At 28.5% G+C, this 22088-nt stretch overlaps 1 protein-coding gene across 1 annotated transcript; it reads right to left on the bottom strand.

The window, feature by feature from the left end:
- Positions 1–14383: 14383 nt before the first annotated feature.
- On the bottom strand, positions 14384–19509 carry LOC129963747 (uncharacterized). The gene has a single exon (XM_056078283.1). The coding sequence runs from the start codon at positions 19193–19195 to the stop codon at positions 18683–18685; it is 513 nt and encodes a 170-aa protein (XP_055934258.1). The 5' UTR covers positions 19196–19509; the 3' UTR covers positions 14384–18682.
- Between the last annotated feature and the right edge of the window lie 2579 nt (positions 19510–22088).

Below are 22088 nucleotides of genomic sequence, written 5' to 3'. Positions count from 1 at the left end.
ACATTATTTAAAAAATTGTAACGTTTTTGTGAAAATTTAAAAAAAATTAAAATACACCAAACGGCTACATTATAAACTAAACAATATCCCAGTGAGACGAATCACAATTCTGCAATAAAAAATAAAAGTCCCTTTTTACCAATATATTTTTTATGAAGCCAAAAAAATATTTTGATTGTATTTTGAATGGTAGAACTACAACAGGCCTGGTATTTTTCCAAATTTCCAGTTCAAATCTAATTCTAGTATTGCTATTATAATCTATCGATCTTGTCGACACTGTTTTTTTTTTTATTGAAAAACATTTAAAAAAGAGATTTCCAAACATTCACTGATACTTTTTTTTATGATTCACTGATACCTTTTAAATATGTAGCAAATGGCTACACGATGCATTGAAGCGTTAATACTCTGTCATGAGACCATGATTATTATTCCAATGGAGTAAAAAATTAAAATTAAAAATCGCAAGAAAAAGTTTTGCCCATGATTGCATTTGGTTAATATATTTTTCAATAAACATTGGTATAAAAAAATTACAAATTACAAAAAAATATTTTTGTCTATTATTGCATTTGTTTAACATATTTTCAACTCGCAATTTCAAAATAGCCTGGATATACTAGTATTTCTAATATCTTTCCAGGTATTCTTAATTTAAACGAAAATTTCAAGAATTTCTGGTTTTCAAAACCTTTGATTTCAATGCTTTTAAAAAAACAAAACTGAATTTACATAGAAAACTATTACAAAAAATTTCTGACAGACTCAGAAATCAAAAAGACGAGTGAAAAAGAAATGATAGGAAATCGTGCGAAAATATTTCAACACAACTGTCCGTTTACTATCAATACCAGACTGTTAAAGAACACGGAAAAATCTGGGGACATTATTTTCAGTTTTGTGACATGGAAAGATACGTTCCTAAAAGTAAATAGAGCAAAAGAAAAAGAATAGATCCTACATAAACCCAGCTCCAGACGGTGGAAGACATCTAAACTCGAGCGAAGTGGAAAGAAAGGTGTGGGGGTGGGAGGCGAAGAAAAGAATTTAGATCACAATAAGTTCGAAAAGAAAGTATCAGACATGTCTGATTTTAACGGTAAAATGGCGATCTCAGTTCTTTTAGATTCTTACACGCATATTTAGGAAACTGATTTATTGAAAACAACAGTTATTCAGTCATGTAAATCGCTGATATATTGTTTAGAGGATAATTAAAATCAATATGCATTCATTGATAACTGCTTACGCTGTTTTCTCTAGCGTAAGTCAGTATATTATTATCCTCAATTACTGTTTATTATCAATGACTACAATTCGATTATGATTATTTAATAATCGTTATAATCGACTATAATCGTTATGATTATTTAATAATCATAACGATTATAGTCACAGAAGCATGATGTGGCGAATTGAGATGCGTGAGAATAGAACCTGGGACCTTCTGGTTCGCAATCCAGTAACATGACCATGATACAAAAGCAAGTGCTCGTGCAGTGTAGTTGTTAACTGGCTTATAAGCTATTCGCTACAGACTCTCCCTCCAGTGAGTCGGGAAGGGGAGACGAACGATATGACTGTTGATGTATTAGCTGTTGATTCTAATGCGCCTGTACCCATTTGATTAGCGCCAAGCGTTATGGCGAACATGTGTGAGTGAGTGGTTGCTGTTGCTGCGTCAAGTGAGTCTGACGACTTTGGTTGCGGGTAGATGGCGCCGCAACTATTGTATGAAGGTTGAAGGTTCACCGTCCGAGGTCACCAATGTGGCGGATTGAACTAAGCGAGAATAAAACCTGGGACCTTCTGTTTCGCAGTCCAGTAACATGACCCTGATACAAAAGCAATTGCTCGTGCAGCGTAGTTGCTAACTGACTTATAAACTATTCACTATAGTTTATATGGTATAGTTTTATATCTGTCTATGAATACAATAACTTTCAAATGCAATAAGATATAAGAATGAAATTTATTCAGCTATTTCTACTAAAATGATAGAATTGTATCAAATTTTGGACTACATTTGTCTACAGGAAATCTCTCTGCCCATATGTATGCAGCGGTATAGCTGAGTAGCCGTAATTTTCCGAGTTCCTACAGCTATCTATGGCAGCTGTCTTGGTTTGGGGAATTCTAACATAGATAGTTGCTAGTCTTCTAGCATAGGAAGCTTTCAGTTCTATTAAATTATGAATGATATTTGTCTACATGATATCTATCTGTTTGCCTGTATGTATGCTGCGATAGAGAGGAGCAGCGGCTATCATCCATGTTTCTACGGTTATCTATTACAGCTGTATAGGTTTAAAAAAATTCTAACATAGATATCGTAACTACAATTCTTCTAACAGAGGAAACTTCGAATTATATTTAATTTTGAACTACATTTGTCTACAGGAAGTCCGTCTGCCCATATGCATGCAACGAAATAGCCTTTATTTTCCGAGTTCCTAGGTCCATTTATTGCAGCTGTCTAGGTTTGAGGAATTCTAACATAGATAGTTGCTAGTCTTCTAGCATATGTAGCTTTCAATTCTATTAAATTATGAATGATATTTGTCTACAGGAAATCTGTCTGATTACCTGTATGCATACAGCGATAGAGAGGAGCAGCGCATATCATCCATGTTCCTACGGCTATCTATTACAGCTGTGTAGATCTAAAGAATTCTAACACATATTCTAATGCAATTTTTCTAACACAGGCAGCGCCCAATTCTATTAAGTTTTGAACTACATTTGTCTACAGGAAGTCCGTCTGCCCATAAGCATGCAGCGAAATAGCCGTTATTTTCCGAGTTCCTACGGCTATTTATTGCAGCTGTCTATGCTTGGGAAATTCTAACATAGTTAACTGCTAGTCTTCTAGCATAGGAAGCTTTCGATTCTATTAAATTATGAATGATATTTGTCAACAGGAAATCTGTCAGTTTTTGCTCGTATGCGTGCTGGATTATCTTCGCATTTCTATGGCTATCTATAGCAGCTGTCTACGTTTGGGAAATTGTTAAGCAGTAAGGAACTACATAAAACGAAATTTGACTATGATTTTATTATTATGATTATAAATCTCTGCCAAATATTGGATTTATCAACAATTTGCCGATTTGTTTCCTCCCGTGTGTGTGAAAGTAATGATTAAATACTTTGTAGGCATGAATTGTAGTATAGGATCTTTACGCATACATTGTAATCCCGTGTTTAATTTTGGATTCAATTAGATACAAATTAACTCTCGGGAAAGGTGAATACACTTTTGTCAATTCCAGAAGTTTTCTTGTGTATCAAAATTAGATGCTTAATTTATATAACACTAATGCCCGTATTGAACAGAAATTCCATGTTTCATTGAATTTCTGAAATATAATTATCTCAATTAAATGAAATTGGCCTGACAATTTAGTTTTATTAGAAAATATATTTTAGCAACTGAAACCATTATAGATTACAGAAATTGGGATGTTCAAGAGTTACCATCAACGAAGAAATGCCTAAATTATACAATGCTGGAACTAACAACAATTTTAATAAGATTTATAGTTCCATTCACAATCTTAAGGTACTTACCGTACAACGGCTTAGTGGTGCAGCTAGTACTTTCTTACAGTTATCTTCTGTAGTTGGCTGTGTTTGGGAGTCTTTCTTAAATAGGAGAAAAAAAAGTTTTTTGCTTCTTAATAATTATAGGAGAGTAGAGGGCAACGAATTGCAGTTGTCTTTCCAATAGCACCTTAATGCCTAAATTATACAATGCTGGAACTAACATCAATTTTAATAAGATTTATAGTTCCATTCACAATCTTAAGGTACTTACCGTACAACGGCTTAGTGGTGCAGCTAGTACTTTCTTACAGTTATCTTCTGTAGTTGTCTGTGTTTGGGAGTCTTTCTTAAATAGGAGAAAAAAAGTTTTTTGCTTCTTAATAATTATAGGAGAGTAGAGGGTAACGAATTGCAGTTGTCTTTCCAATAGCACCTTAATGCCTAAGTTCTACAATGCTGGAACTAACAACAATTTTAATAAGATTTATAGTTCCATTCACCATCTTAAGGTACTTACCGTACAACGGCTTAGTGGTTCAGCTAGTACTTTCTTACAGTTATCTTCTGTAGTTGTCTGTGTTTGGGAGTCTTTCTTAAATAGGAGAAAAAAAGTTTTTTGCTTCTTAATAATTATAGGAGAGTAGAGGGCAACGAATTGCAGTTGTCTTTCCAATAGCACCTTAATGCCTAAATTATACAATGCAGGAACTAACAACAATTTTAATAAGATTTATTGTTCCATTCACAATCTTAAGGTACTTACCGTACAACGGCTTAGTGGTTCAGCTAGTACTTTCTTACAGTTATCTTCTGTAGTTGTCTGTGTTTGGGGGTCTTTCTTAAATAGGAGAAAAAAAAAGTTTTTTGCTTCTTAATAATTATCGGAGAGTAGAGGGCAACGAATTGCAGTTGTCTTTCCAATAGCACCCTAGGTGTGTTCAACAGTGTTCAGTTGGAAGGATTCTGTTAATCAATCTTCGAATGTTCTCTCTTCTAAAGCAATCATAATTAAGTGAAATTTACATGGATGAAGTCAGTCGTCTTTAAAAATGAACTAACTGTATCTCTTTAAAATGATTATAGGAATACTGCATATAAGAAAATGAATATAAAATGAATGTGTTATAGAATGAATGTCTTACAAATGAATTAGGAATTTAGAGACACTTACGGCAGCCAAAGTACCTTTGATAAACACAAGAAAAAATATTTTAGTATTAATATATGTAAAGCATTTATTCCCCTCCCGCAAAGAATAGATCATTAGCGTTCTCCTTCCCAATGGTGAATTTCCGATTGCAACATACTGTCATTAATCCAACACTGCACCAATTCAAAGATTTTAAACCGTTTTTTTCAGTAGGGCTAATGAGGAAGGTTAAAGAGAAAATAAGACACAGAATGTCTATGTAAGCGATTTTAGATCGACGTTAACAATAGACTACAGGGCATATTTTGAATTAATTTCATAATATTTTTTTATAAACAAGCCGCTTTTTGTAACCAATTAGGAATATTGATCGTGTTTAACTTCAATTAAATCTTTCATCTGATGCTCATCATTCCACCAACAAATTACCTTTAAGAATCAGATTGCGATAAACATTTTTGCCGTGTTATTTTAAATAATTCATTCGTGTTGTTATAATTATTGTGCAAATGAACCTCCTTAATGCGACCAAGTCCCATGAAATCCTATTGCTTTTTAAAACATAACTGTCTTTCAATATACCCTTAAATTTCACGACATTTGTTACGGTTTTATATTCTTATTCGTCTAGTAAACTGCATAGATAATAAGCAGTAATTTTCTTTCTTTTCAAAACTTCGTTCAATTTTTAATTAAGCTCCTACGTGCATATTTCTACTTTCCAAATCCTATTTGTATATATATATATATATGTAATGATATTTTAAACTTTTAATTTAATCCAAATTAATTTCCAAAACTTTACCTTAATTTAGCCTTTCTCACTTCATTCTAAAATATTCTCTTATTTCGTGATTCCCACTTTCAGTTAAATTAATCCCTTTGTAAAAATAATGCGCCATCAGTACTACGTATCAAATGAAAGTGATACTTTTGCTCTTGTCTAAGGTCATTCCAGCGGCGCGTGGCCGGAAATCCTATGATATATAAGGCAAGTCATCATCTGTTCGTCCCTTTTTTCCCTTTACTTACTTCTGTGTGTGCCGCGCTGCATTTTCTTGTATATAATCATGCCTGCCACTCGGAATAGAATAAAAAGATAATTAAAAATACCAAGTCTCTTCACTGTTTCGAACCTGCATTGTACTTCAATCAATCAATCAAAATATGTTATATATATATATATATATATATATATAGGGTCAACACGCACGCATGCACGCACACACCTCTTCTTTATTAGCAGTAGAATCTGTATACTTTTGCATATTTTGTTTAATAAACATAGGTTTGGTGATAAAAATGAGTTTTTAAAAATGAACCTCCATTAAGGCTGCATAATCGTTAATTAATCGCAGATATTAATCCTTTCGGATTAATATCTGCTTGATTACTGGGAGTCTACCATATTCTGAAATTTCCTATTTTCAAAATAGCTAAATAGAGCAAACAGAATTATGATTGCATTCAGTGGCTGACAGATACAAATATAACAAACAAAACAACTCGGATTTCTTACAACCAAGTAAAAACTCACTAACAACCTTTGACACATTACATTTTACTCCTTTTTTCGCATTAAATGAAATTCCGAGAGAGGCATTTCTTATCATAGAAATGACATATAAATATTTCTTTACTTCATCCTTTTGTTAGTGGTTGCTCCAGACATTCGAAAAATGACATGCCCGCTACAGACACTTTGACTTTCAAATGTTTTTGCTACATATGATAGACGCTGACGCCACTCGAAACTGCCACCGCTGTTAGTGCTTTTCCTGTTCGATTACAGTGTATGCGGCGGGAGTTTCAATCTGCATAACACAATCTTTTTTTGAGTTGACAGTGCAAAACCAAAGTAAATCAATGCCCTTCAGAGACCATCTTTCTTTATTCTGTCTCCTACGTCACCCAAACACAAAAGAATATAATTCTGTTTACCGAGAGATAACGCTCTGTCAGTCTAGTGTTTGAAAATGTAACAAGAAAAAGAAATAGCGATCCGGGTTTTTTTATACAACTTGGGAAAAAATAAGATAATGAAGAGTTGAAATTGCTGCTTAAAAAAAATAAATTAATGAATTGTTTTTATAAGAAGTATTTAGTGATCTTGGTCAAACATAGCACGTAAAAATTCAAAAAGGATACTAATTTTTTTGCTTGAAACACTGTAGCAAGATAACGTTTCAAAGTTGATTCGTCTGCCTTGCTGTAAATTTAAAAAATTTGCTCTTAATTAAATTTGTGATAGCATGTCTCTAGAATGTGCATTTAATATGATCGCAATAAACGTGATAGTGTTAAAATAATAATAAAAAAATATTGTTTTAAATATACTTAAAATATTCTTAAAAATCTATTAAAATGATACGGAAATAGAATACGCGCAAATAAAAATGGTATCATTGAGAAGCTTAAATTTTGAATAGTAAAGGAATCTAAAAATGGTTATTGAGTACTTATATGCTCCGAAATAATTAAAAAAGTGTATACATTTTGATTAATTTTCAGTTTAAATTTTGAAAAATCATTTCCCAGGAAGCAACTATTCCCCAAAGTAGCTGGTGACAAATTTGGTTGTTCTAGAGCTCTGCAGATAATTTGAACGATCTTCACTGTTTAGCGTTTTCAATGATTTATGCATCACTCAATTTGCAAATAGTTACCGTTATTTATGTAATGCAACAGGGTCATCTCTGCTATGAACCAAAAAGTACAAATACCAACCAACTGGTATAACCAAAATACCAACTGGCATCTCCTGAAAGTAGTGAAAACTTTCGAGAAGGATGCAAATTTTGATTTCCGAATAATTTACGATTATTGAATTGAGAGAAGACAAATCGTTTGATTTTAATTCATCTATGAAAAATGTGGAGAAACTTTTCGATGTTTCTATAAGTACTTGATAGACTCTATTATAAATTTTTAGATTTTTTTCCTTTGTCAAAACATTTGTTCTTGTTCTTGCGTACAGCCGACCACCCCGCCACCACTGAACGTAGCAGTATCGACAGGATTTGTTGTGGCCGACTGCTATCTTGAGTATTGTCCATCCTTGCATTGACCGATTTGTCAAACTGACATTCACCTCGAGGTAATTGGCCACAAAGTGGTCAATTATTGTCCTTCTTCCTTATCTACAAACTCTCAAATAGTTGGTAAAAAACTGACAATTTTTGACATCATGTCCTTCAGAGTTTTAAGATTACCTGGTACCATCAGTACTGTACTTAAGTCATTATTTATAATTTTCAGATTTTTTCTTAACTCCGAGATTTCAATACATTCCTTTAAATAGTGGTAAACAGTACCGATTCCTCCACAAATGCATTTATTGTCCTGCATTCTTCCAAATCTTTGGAAATAGGCAGGAAATCTCCCATGTCCTGATATAATTTGAATTATCAGTGGATGGTATCTTCTTATTTTTATTTCTGGATTAGGAATAAAATCGAAAGTTACTCTTCCGTTTTTGGACATATACCATCTATCAAACCATTGCAGCTTTATTTCTTCTCTTAATTCCCATTTTAAGACACCATTTGATTTGGGGACAACCATATCAACACCCTCTGCTTTGTCAAAACACTAGCCGGGAAACGAGACTAATTCGATTTATAATGCTGTACCTAACCCTTTTCACTCGGATGGCGCATCTCACTCATCATGCAGGACAGTGCATCATTTTGACGTTTTATTTATTTATTTTTTAAATTTTGATTATTAAAAATACCCACAGAATGGTAAAAAATATTAGATTTATTTTTCAGGAAAATTCAACTTAAAACAATTATACATATTTATTTTCCGGAACAATAAACAAGCCCTTGTACTAGGTTAATAATTATGCATCAAATTACTTTTCCGAGAGCAAAGAGTTAATATTCGCTGCCAAATCAGCATACCAGACAACAATGAAAAACATTTTTAACTTAACGTCTACAAGCAAACGTATAAATAATATAAAATAAGAACTATGTTTAAGAAAAGTAAAGATATGCAATTATAATATAATTTTTAATAATAACATAGACATTTAATTTTGTTTTCAGTAATATACAAGTAATACACTTGTGCATTACTGAATGCATATACAAGTACTTGTATATACATGAAGTAATATACAAGTGCAATCCGTAAATAAAGGAAGAATATTAATAAATATACTGAATAAAAATATATTTTTAAATGAATTTGCATTGCAAATAACATATTTATAATATTCACTGTTTGTAAAATTTCAATTATATGTCATTTTATATCAGTCTCTTGAAAGGCATATACTCTGAATTATTGTACTTGAGAAATCTGAAACGATTTCCAATGGTTAATATGCTTTAAATCATATTCATAACAATCCTGTCCTTTTCTATCTAATTTGTGGTATTTAAATAATATTAGATACGTTTATGCAAGAATTCACAAGAAAATTCCCGTAGAAAAATGCTCGTATTATTTTATCAGTTTGTCAAGTTTTAAAACTTGTACTTCTGGTAATTGACTGACATACCTATTAAATTGTATTAAATAAAAAGAAAATTAAGAGGCGATTCGAACTGTTAGTTCTCAACATATCGGAGAATGATTATTTAAATTTGATTCATCAATCTGGATTCTGTCTGGTTTCATTGCACTTTAGAATTTTTATTTGATTTAAATTAAATGCTCATCTTTTTTTTTTTTTTTTGGTTTTTATATTTTTTTCGTGACTTTTAAAACTATTTTTTTGTAATTAATTCAGCAGTTTCATAGTAAAATTTTGACATAAAAATTATCAATCTTTTTAAAATCTTACAGTAAATCAAGAAACAATGTAGTTTTTCAGTATACAGAATAAAATTCATGTCCTCTTTTCTCAGACTATAACTACCAGGATGCTTTTTTTCGTGAGCTGTTTTTTTTACATCAGATTGTTTGAAAAATTGATTGATGTTAAGAACCACTTTAATTCTCTTTTTCCCCTAATTCTTCCACAAATATTTGCTGCGTCCATGAAATATTTGATTTTCTTTAATGAAGAATATATATATATAATTTTCAACAGATCGTTAAAAAGTTTTTATTCAAAGATATATTTTCCTCCAAAATTAAAAAAAAAATCTAACAAAATTTAATGCAAATTCAAGAAAAAATGCTCTTATAAATAGTACAAAAATGCAAAAATGAAGAGAATTTTTTTTGGATATTAAATAAATAACACAGAAGGAAAAAAAAAAATGCGTTTTGGATATGTTTATCCCTTTTTGGAAACTCTTAGACAGTTGTTATGAGTTCGGAATTATTTTTATGTAATCAGTTATACTGGTCATAAAAAAGGTGTACAATTTAGTGTCACGAAAAATATATTTATTATAAGTACAGTACACTCCCGATTATCCGCAGAATTGGGTGGCGCGGCCGCCGCGGATAACAAAAATTGCGGATAATCCGAAAAAAGCTTAAAACGGGTATAGCAAAAGAGAAAACAGTCATTCCAACTTTGAAAAATCGTTTCATGTACAATAAAACGTAAAATAAAGAGCAGGAAATGTTTAACTAACGCTTAATATTTTAGTATATAACTAAAAACTAACCTAAAATGCATTTTGTTAATGAAAACAGAAAAGTGCTTTGTACTTACGAGAGGCGTCAAGGATACACAGAAAAATTAATACATATGTACTGTTTTAATACTGTAATGTATTATGTGATTACAAAAGCATAACTGTAAAACTACACCTTTTTGAAGAAATCAGTCTTAGTGTTTGCTTCTTGCTTTGGAAGCATTTTCTCTTTGCTTGGAAGCATAAAAAAAACTTATTGCGGCAGGGGCGGATAATCGGGAGTCTACTGTAGTGGCAATTTGTAGTTTAAATTGCAAATTTATTTAAAACTAAAATATATTCATAAACGACGAGATGTTTTAAATGTTTTTTAAATCAATATTAAATAAATACATGAATGTGCATAGTAAAATAAAAATAAAGTAAGTCATTTTCTTAAATTTAATTTTGTATTACATACACTCTATGTTTGCCAAATACAATCGCCATCGCTTAAATTGTGTGATGCGGTTGAGATACACATTTTGCAAAGACGTCGAAACAGCCAATGAGTTAAGCTAATGAAATTTAAATTTGTTTACTTTTAATCTTTTTATTAGTCTCAATTCATTTTTACTATCATCAAATCGAAGAAATAATTTTGCACATCAACATCATTTTTATTAACATAGAGTATACTGAATTGAGCCATTTCATTTGGCTTTAACAGTATTTTGTAGGTAAATAATAAAATATATTAGTAGTTAGTAAAAATAAATATCAATCTAACGAATTAGCATTTTACGCAAGGCAAGTGAGAAATGTGATCCAGTGTGTTATTTCCAGTGTGAAAGCCATATATATGTATAGACTAATTAGTAATAAAAATCAAGTTAAAAGGAAAAATAGAATCAAAATTAAAACAAATGAAACAAATAAAATAAGAATCCGGCCTGAAGACTTTCTCAAGGGTCACCCTCAGGCAGGGATTCAAAATAAGGGATTTTTTGTCTGTGAGGAATCTGACTTTAGTCCAACAGTATTGACCCCTCGTGACCCAAATATCTCCTGAAATTAAGGACTAAGAGATGCACCATTTTTTACAGGAATGAAACAAAACAATAAATTAAAAAAGAATACGACCACCAATTAAGCAAAAACAATAACATAAAATAAACTATATAACGACTCTCATAACCAATATATCTATATATATATTAGTAGAAAATACGTCCTTAAGACCAAACTTCAAATCTAGCATTTTTATTATAAGAATGGTCTGCTTTATTTCATCACTTTGTCACAACAACAACAACAACTTTGTTCTGTCAGCTCCTTTGGTAACAAATGATGATCTATCACGGAAAGCGAGGAGAGTTATAACAGCAAAAGCTCAATCTACTTCAACTTTGTGAAAATAGCAGTTATCAACTTAAATTTTTTTTTTTTATTTTAACAATCTTACCTCGATATCTTGTCATTTTAATATAGTACATAGAAAACGTAATCACACTGTTACCTATATTCTTTGCAACTTTTTTAAAATTCAAATATATTGTATTTCTAATGACGCAGCGTTTTAAAAATAAATATTTCCTAAAAATGATTGTGTGTTCTTTATTGCAAAGAACGTCATTCACAGAACTTGAAACCTATTGAACACAAGTTAATATATCCGGCGTTGCTTAAAATTAAATTTTCCATGTATAATATTTTTAAATAAGACACTACTTTTGTATAAAATATTATGATATAAAAAAGTTTTTTTAATACATATGCATTGAAATAAAAGTGAAATTTAAAAAAAGAAAGAAAATATAGTACATAGAATATAAGTTTTTTAATTAAAAAAACGTTGTCGAGCAACCTATAATTTTTTTTTTTATTTCAAAATAATGTGCGTAAAAATTTCTACAGAATCAACAACAATTAAAAGTAAAATTCCACAAAAATAAGATTGTCATTGGTAAAAAAAAAAAAAAAAAAAAATAGAATGCTGCAAATTTTTTTCAGAATAATATCCTCCGAAGTTTCCATGAAAAAAGAAAGATTGATTAATTTCTCAAAGCCCGAAGCTGATACTGCAATCGAAAGTGTTTCATTTACTCACTAGAATTTTGATTGTCTTGTTGCTTTTTGCGGAACTCATGCATTCTTTACTCATTGTTAAATCACTACTTTGAAACAAATGAAAACCTGGTACAAAGGTGTATATTAAATAAATTAAAGCACAATTTTTTAAAAAAAATATCGTGGTAAAGTAGTTAAGAACTAGCAATAATTTTAATGCGTTTAGTTTTTTTTAAAAAATAACAATAATAATTGAGAGAAAGAATGCGCAGAAAGGAAATTGGTATCATTGAAAAAGTAAAATTTTTAATTTTAAGATGGTTTGAAAATATTTTTTTTTGGAATAATTTTTCCTGAAATTACTGTGAAAAGAGACGAATTTTTACTTAACATATAATCAATTTTTGAATTCTGAATAATTGATAGCATTCCTTCTTTTAATTTAAATAATTAGTCTGCAAAATTTTTGTCGATTTCCAGGAGAATGAACGGAGTTCTTGGACTCATCTTTAGCTCCGGGCACTGCATCTAGATTGGGGAGGAATTTATTTAGCAAGAGACATTCTTGAAATTATGGCAAAATTCGGTCCAAATTCAAATGGGTGTGGTAAAGGTATTGGTGATGTTTAAATCACATAAAAGACGATGAGGCCTCATAGAGTTCTTCGGGAGCTTAGAATTGTAAATTCCTATTTCCTTTATAGCATCGTTGTCGCTTTTGTATAATTTAAAAAAAAACATAATAGACAATTTCTTATAAATGATGTTTTGTGATATTAAAGTTTTTTCGAAAATCATTGTTCCGGACAAATTATGGCATCCTACTGAGTTCCCCAACCGTCATATTTTGTAACCTTTCCAGTGGCGTGAGGATTTTGACACTTTGAGAGAATTTAATATGAAAGAGACAAAAAGAACAGAGACACAAAGTAAAATTGGAGCTTTTGGATACACATGCAATAATATGACAGAGTGCGCGTGCTGGAGAGAACCAATTATCAACCTATTTCTAGGCTTTTCTTTGTTTTTATTTAAATTTCATAAACAAGCTTTCGGTTTTGTAACATACTTTAAATTTTTCACATGAAGTTGGATAAACAAAATTGCAGATTTTTTTTTCTTTCTAAAATTATATATTACATGCTGAGAATTTTTGATTTAATGCTAATGAATTGTGGATTAAGTCTATCATAATTAATAGTAGTTCAGAATATGCTAAAAGCATCAATTACTTCATATTTTACTATTGCATTTTTGTTCCGAAGACTTCTTTACAATTTAAAATACTTCCCGCAATGTTGTTTTTACTATTTATCGTTTATTACTAATGCTCAGAAATGAATTATTATTTAAAATATTAATTTATAATTACATTAATATATTAATTTACAACAGCAGCAGTTAGGACATTCAATAAATTTTAAAAGTAATATTTACTGAAATGGAATTATTTTACAGGAATTTTAAAAAATAAAGTGGAAAAAAATTAAGTGGTTTATCTTATGTTATAATCACAATACTATTTCGAAATTTTCCTTTTAATGCTCATTTAGTAAATAATTGTTGTTTATAAAAAACTCAAAATTTTTTTAGATGTAAAATATTTTTTAAAAAATCTTATATCGATTTCAAAATAGATTATTTACAAAATAAGCATATAAATAAAAAAAGAAATTAATAGTTTACTACAAAATTCCTCAATAATATTTCCTATTCAATTACATCTCAGTTTGTAAATTTGAACAATTTAACAAAAGGATTTTCAATTCCAAATCTGTAATAAGTCAGTCAAGTTTTCATTAGCCCTCAAATTTCAATTATATGTAAAATAATAAGTAATATGTGCTAATAAGCAAAGTATATTTTAGCTTTATATTAAAGTTAAAATATTTTAACAGTCAATATAATTAAAAAAAAGTACCTTTTGAAAAACAATATTACATAGGAAAGCACTCAATAATAATAATAAAAAAAAGCTATAGCAGTTAAACAAGTAACAATTAATTTACTTATTAGATTACATGCTTAAGTAAAAAAAAAAAAAAAAAAAAAAAAAAAAAAGCAAATTTTTTAAAGATTATTTTATTCAATACTTTCACCAACTTTATTACAATGCAACCCATATTTCAGTGTAGCAGCTAGAAAAAGAAATTTAAAATAATAATAATAAAAAAAGATTAATTTCCAACAAAATAAAACAAAAATACATAATTTGTTTCAAAATTCAGAAAAATACAAATAAACTTTCACCAAAAATAATAAAATATCACCAACAAGATTCTTATTCCAATAAAAATGCATTTATCACATATAGCTAGCAAATACATATTCTGCAGTTTTAATACATAAATTGTACTAAGATGTTCTTTATAAACTGAGAGCAATTTTGTCACAGATCAAATTTCTATATAAAAGTAACAAAATTTTAAAAATATCAACAAAATGCAAAAATAATTATCTCAGATAATGTTAACTTTTCAATACTCATAATTATTTCTGAAGGTATGCAAAAATTGCATAAATTTAAACTTTCATAATTCAACAAATGGCCTGAGCTTATTTGCTGAGCATTAACAATAACAAACAACATTTATGGGTGGAAAATAAATCTATTTTCATGAACTATAACACAATGAATATGAATATTAATTCATTGAAATAGCAAAGAGAAACACATACAAAAATTGCTACTTTTCATTTATAAATGAAAGATTTCATTGTATAAATAATTGTAACCGTACATCAGTGCTTAGAGTATAATACAAAAATCAAAACAAACAGGAGTCACAACTGTTTAATATAGTGAAATTCTTCATTTTTCAGTTGCATACAATACATTTTATTTACATTAGATTCATTTTTTTAAAAAATATTGTTAGACATTAGAACAATGATATGAAACAATGAAGATCTAACATTTAGAATTATGTGATCAGTATGCATCATGAAGTGCTGATAACGAATGTAATAATTACTTTAAAATAGGATAATTATTAAAAAGTTTAGGAATTAATAAAAATGAAAATTTTATCACACAGTTACAAATATATTCGATGCAGTTATTAGAATCTTACCCAGAAATCTAATAGCTACATCGAAATAAAAAACTATTGAATGAAAATTCTAAAACAGTTACATCATTTCCTGAATAAAATGAAATAAATAATTTTTTGACTGAATCAATATATTTATACTAAATTGTTTTATTTTCCATGCTTAGTAAAATAAGTAATTGTATCTAAAATCATGATTATTTTCTATATTTTGCATGCTAAAAAGAATGTTGAATATTTAATAAAAATTTAATATTTTCAAGCTTTTGCACAGATGTGCATGTGAAGAAAAAATAAAGAATGTGATGTGGTAGTGTACATACAAATTTAATAAAATAGTTTTAAAAAATGCAAGTATAAAACAATTTGATTATTGGGTGTTGCCATTTATACTATATAATCTTCAGGATCGAAAATGGCATTTAAAACTTACCTTGTCTATTTTATTTTGAATTTTAATTTGATGAAGTTTTCTTAAAATGAATTTACGTTTGCTGAAATATGAATTCTGTAATGAAAAGTATCACTTTGCACATAAAAGTATTACAATGTGCACAGCTGAAGTAATACTTCAAAGTATTTATTACAAAAACAGTTTCATATTCAAGAGTGACAGATTATTTTACATCTAATAGCCATATTCAACAAGTGTGGAGTAAAAGCTTGTTTGGTTTAGAAAAATTTCATTTCTTTAAAACTGATTTAAAAAAAGAAATATGAGGTCATATCATTAGTTTCAAAATTAAGCACCAAGTAGAAATTAGGATATTATAATATTCCATTCAATTATTTATTCACAGTAAAATATTTTAAATATATTACAAAGAAAATCATTTCTGGCATATGCATCAAAGATCCAGCCTTTGTCAATGCTAAGAAGCAAAATATTCAAGAATGGCCATTCTATGCCAATCTATTTTGCTCTGTAGTTTGGATTGTTATTTTGGTGATAAAACCCAAATTCCTTACCTCACAATGTGACCACACTGAAAAGTAGAATTTAACCACATTCAATGAATTGTAATATTTCAGCACAATAATAGGTAAAAATGCAACCTATTTTCATTTTTAAATTTAGAATTTGTCTTTTGCTTGCTTTGATATCTGAATCAACAAACTAGTTTGGCAAATACTTAAAAGAACATGTAATATCTAACAAAATTTTAAATGCATTTTCTTGTTTGAATAGTATTTGCTTTGTGGAAAATTGAGTTGTAATAAGTATTTAAATAAGTGCATTTTGAAAGTTGATCTTCGTAATTAAAATCAAGCAATAAAAAACGCTAATTAAATTTAATGTAAAATGAATAACTCCTCATGGAAAACCAATCAAAATTAAATTCAAACAAAGTTTAAAATTTTTTAAAATGTAATTAAATCTTACACATAATTAACAATAAATGATACGAAAAAGCAAAATATGCATATTTTTTTAGCTGCAAAATTCTTACAATGATAATAATTTAGCAACCTGAGAAGTTCTTTAAAAAAATTAAATATTCATTCAAATAAAAAAATATTTTTTTAAAATAAAAAATTATTTTCAAAAAAAATCTATTATATTTATTTATAAGGCATGCATAACTATTACTATATTACTGAACTAAACACTGTTTTTATCAATTGTGCAAATTATTAATCTAAAATTTTCAAATAAGATCGATAAGCATTAAAATATAGATAAACCATTTTTTAAAAATATAAATTGCAATAAAATATTTATAAAGAGAAGAAAATTTCACTGAGAGATTCTTAAAAAACATAATAATTATCAGTATCTGGTTTCTATAGTGAACATAAAAGGCAGGGCGATAACTTAGAAGGATAAAAGTAATGTCTTTAAACTTCTCAGTTAAACTAAACTACTATAAAATCAATACTTATTTTCAAGTGTATTCAATGTCCACACAAACAATAGTTTACAGAAGCTATATATATAAGCGAGATTCTTCATTTAGTAGAGCAGTTTCTGTTACACTGGTATTATTATCACAATTACAGCAAAGGGGGAAAAAAAATCATAACAAATTATAAAACTTACTGCAATATATAACAACCTGTTGCTAAATTGACATCTGGGGAAAATTAACATGCATTTACAGATTTATTGGCAATGTAAACTATTTGAAATACTATCGATCCTCAAAACTAAAGAATGTGGTTAGGTTATAACATTTAGCAAGTTGTCATTGAAAAATTATGGTTCAGTGTTAGTAGATTATTCTTCAGTTAGGCTGAATTTATTTAAGGACATGTTTTACAAATTTCGTATAAATATGATGAAAATATTTTACTCTTTTCATATGTTATCCAAATTTGAAAATGCATACTTTATTTCTATTATAAAAATCATGATTACACATTTGAAATGTGTAATACGATGATAACATGCATATTTATATTTACCAAAGGGCAATATCAATCACTAACCAACTGTAACACTGTTAACAACTTTAATAAAAGATGATAAAATTGTACATGTCATTCCTAACAATGTATAATGCATATTTATTAACAAAAGACAGAAAATACATAACATAAGAATCATTATTTCAAATAAAATATGTTCCTAAAAAAATCAGATAAACATACTCATTTAAGAAATGAAATTTTAAAAAAAATGACTGAAATCGAATACGTTAAAGAAAGTTTTAAATTACATGTTTGCAAATTATAAAAAACAATACTTGAAGCACACTAAAATATATTTTATGATACCTAGTGTTTATTATGGCAGGATAATTGACATATTCTGATGGAATGTTCTAAAAATTATAAACAGGAAAAATCTGTATATTTAACAAAGAAAAACATAAAGATAAGTACTTAGAAGCAATCCACTCATCATATATCTTTTCTAAAATAGTTTTGATAAAATGTAAATAATGCACGGAATAAACAATATTACCCTGAAAATTGCTATATTTAAATAAGATTACGATAGATTATCATTATTTCAACAACTGCCGATACCATAATACATCAAAATAAAATCTAAAAGCTTTAAATTTATACAGCATTATTAGAATTAAGTGTACATGCAATAAGAAAACACACATTCAACCAATAGAAATTACGTCTTTGGGTGTAATGTGCCATATATTCTAAAAGAAAATTCACCTTATACCACATATTTTTCCCAAGATAAATTTCCAATATAAAGTTGCCTACATACAATATATGTAAAGTGCAATTCAGATCCTCTTATGAATATTATTAAGTTCATCATATATGCAATGTTCTTAGAGGATTGTTTGTTAAAAATGTTACAAGTATTAAATCAGTTCTTTTTTCTTTGTAAAATCTAAGGACATAGTCCTCTTAATCCAAGAATACTAAGGGTATAAAATAACAAATTTGGGCTCCTGGAGTTCTTTGAATACTTGGTATTGCGAGATAACACACAGCAAACAATATAAATGCAATCCATCAATACACCAGAGTATAAATGCAGCCAGAAAAGAATAACTGTTATGATAATAACGGAAAATGAACCATATTCCCATACAAATCATAATTAAGATTTCCAGTGTCATACCTATCATCCAGGGATAGAACATGCATCTGTTTTCGTTTTTAACGCCATATATTAGCATGGCGCACATCATCAGGAATACAAAACTGTAAATAATAGCACAGGAACCGATGATTACAGTACCATATTTGCTGAATTCGAAAAAGGGACTGTAAAATTCATCGGATTTTCCTCCATCCATCGTATATAACGAATATGTAATGAAGAGAACATGGAAAACAGCTGTATACAGAGAAGCATAATAGCAACCAAGCTTGACGGTGGTCCACGAATATACCATGAAAGGAGTCCAGCATCGTTTTAATATCGCCATTGTAATTGTATGACTAGAACGATACAGAAATGAATCAAAATTTTAGTTCAAAATTCAATATACAAAAATTTGTCGGTGCTTACTCGAAGTGATATATGATCATGCCTTTTTTGAGATAATCATTCTAAATATTTTGTCTTCAGAATTCTCATCACATAGTTAATAAATGTTTTTAAAAAAGGATTAGCTTTCTATTTATTTATTATTTAGCACTTTATAAAAATTAATTCAATGCCATAGAGCGTTAATTTCTGTTTACAAACATAAAAATCGATCGTCAACAAACCACTCCTATTTTTCGTATCCGTTTCGAATATTTTTGTATTCATGTCGCGTTGCCAAACAAGGAAAAGTAAATTCTATAACTAAATATTAGTTTATTGCACAAATAGCTCCAAATAATTTTCGCTGGTTAGAAATGTCTGCTTAATATTTTTCTTTTAACTTAATAATTAGTTTCTTTTACTTTCTAATCATATTTCTGAAACATTTTTAGAAATAATTATTTTAATATTCAAGCTGTTGCTGTGCGTTAAAGCAATGAAATGAAGATGGAAGAAGTTGCTTTAAAACGAAAATCATTGTTATTTTATTAAAGGAATTATCAACCTTAAACGCAATTTATATTACAAGGTGTATAGTAAGATGTTGATTTTTTCCAAAGAAGAAATGCGTGCATTTATTATACATTATTATCTTGATTGTAAATAAAATTCAAAACCAGTATTAATATTTTACAAATATTATAATGAAGATCTTTTGAAAGCATTAAAGAAAAATATTATTATGAAACTACACACGTAATTTTTATGATAAAATTATGTATAATTGATTTTAATTGTGTTAAATAACTTTTGCATTATTTCATCATCAAGAAAAGACTAATGAGTGTGTTGTGAAGCTTTATAAGCCAGATGTCCAGCTTCTGACAGGAGTGATCACTTTTGTCTAGTGGTCATGTTAAGCGGCTACGAACCCAGACGTTGCAAATTCGGTCCTCGCTATCTTCAACAGCTACGAATGTTTACACATCCAGTGTTAATTCTATAGAAGAGGGGAGCTTTTACTCTTTAAATGTCTGGTCTATAACTGATTGTTACTTTTATAATTTTACAATTTTGAAATAATCATAATTAATTATTTATATATTTTAGAAAATAAGAGAGTAGTCGTTTAAAAAGGATATCAAAACTAAGTTAGCGACTAGAACATAGAATATAAGTTTCTGAAATAATATGCATTATGATTTTATATAAAGTATACCTTATTAGCACAAGATATTGTGAGATATCGTAACAATATTTCTGACAGTTTTGTGCTAATAGCGCAGATATGATCAGAAAACTATTTTTTAGTATTATTTTTGAAGCAAGGAAAGAGTATTTTATCTATCAAAACAAGTAAGGCTTTGACGCATGTACCATTTATGAAATTTTCCCCAAAAGCATATAAATATATGTATTTTACAAAGAGATGAACGAGAAATTCTTTATGTGAATAATTTGATGTAAAAAAAAAAAAAAAACCCTTACTTTTAATCTTTTGCTTACGCGCGGTACGGCTATTGTAAAATATTTCTTATCTTTTTTAATCTTTGCGTAGGGGCCGATATAAATGCTGTACCAGTTGAATCTTCGTTTCTCCGTGCAAAAATTCCTCCTTGCCCCATAAAAAAAATCCCTTCCGTATTGTTTTGTACCTCCAAAGTTCGTAAGATTTTCGCCTAGCGAATGTTATAGTTATATACGGAGCTATAACATTTGCTGAGGAATCCTTTTGGACGACTTTTTAAAAATGATTTTATACTTGAGCTATACTCAATCGAAAATGACTTTTTTTTTTTCATATGACTTATTTTATCCAATTTTGTAATATTATATTTAAAAAGGATCGCTGAGCTATATCGATTAATTTCATGTAGAGAATAGCTATATGATGATATTTTAAGAGAAATGTTGAAAAAATTTAGGAATAAGGCATATTACCTTTTTAGCACAATATTTTGGCAATTAAAATATTAAGGTGAAAAGTAGAAATTATAAACAAAATATCGATTATATTGATTTATAAAAGACTATTAACTCCTATATATCAAATTCTAAATAAAACGATACCGAATTTTGTTTGGGTTGAATTATTTTCATTACATGAGATAAGTATTATAAATTTTTGAATAGAAAATTGTTATTATTATAATTAATCTACCATTTAATACAAAACTATAATTTTTTAAAAAATGAGAGATGTAATGAATTATTGAAATTCTCAGCAAAAAAATTATTAAAACTTCAACATGTATTCTAAATAATAACAATATAGTGTGAAATGATACTTTAAAAAAATTTATATTATAAAAGTCTCGGACTACTTAAAATATAAAAATATAATCGTCTTTCTGCGCAGTTTATTGACATCACAAAATTCAATTAAGGTTTTAGTTTAAGGTATAGCAGAAGAGTGTACTCTTTATGACACACAGAGAAAGAAGTATACATTTTTAAAAATACAAGAAAAATATAAAGAATAAGCAACAAAAATCTTAATGTATTATTTATAAATCATTACCTATTTATCAAAAAATAACAGGCTAGAAGTATAAAAATAAAATGTTCACAATGCAGTGTTTAATCATTAAAAGAACTAAATCCAGAGTTTCGTAACATTGGAGAAATTTAATAAACTTAAAACAACTTTCATATTTCAAAATAATTCCGCTATAGCGTTTTATTTGTATTATCTATACAAACGATTAGAAAATTGAGGAAGTTTTGTTTGATGTACCAAATAATTATACAGCAGAAATTCTTTTAATAATTTACATAGTATCGTGATATTTAATTTAATAATTTCTCATCAAAATTAGTGAACTGCCTTTTTTTTGGGAAAAAAAAAA

The sequence above is a fragment of the Argiope bruennichi genome, chromosome 3 (assembly GCF_947563725.1).
Source record: "Argiope bruennichi chromosome 3, qqArgBrue1.1, whole genome shotgun sequence".
NCBI classification, from domain to species: domain Eukaryota; kingdom Metazoa; phylum Arthropoda; class Arachnida; order Araneae; family Araneidae; genus Argiope; species Argiope bruennichi.
This window is presented reverse-complemented; position numbering and strand designations above follow the sequence as displayed.

Bases quoted from the DNA above. Each gene is read 5' to 3' on its own strand.
- LOC129963747 (XM_056078283.1), bottom strand. From the start codon at position 19,195: ATGGCGATATTAAAACGATGCTGGACTCCTTTCATGGTATATTCGTGG.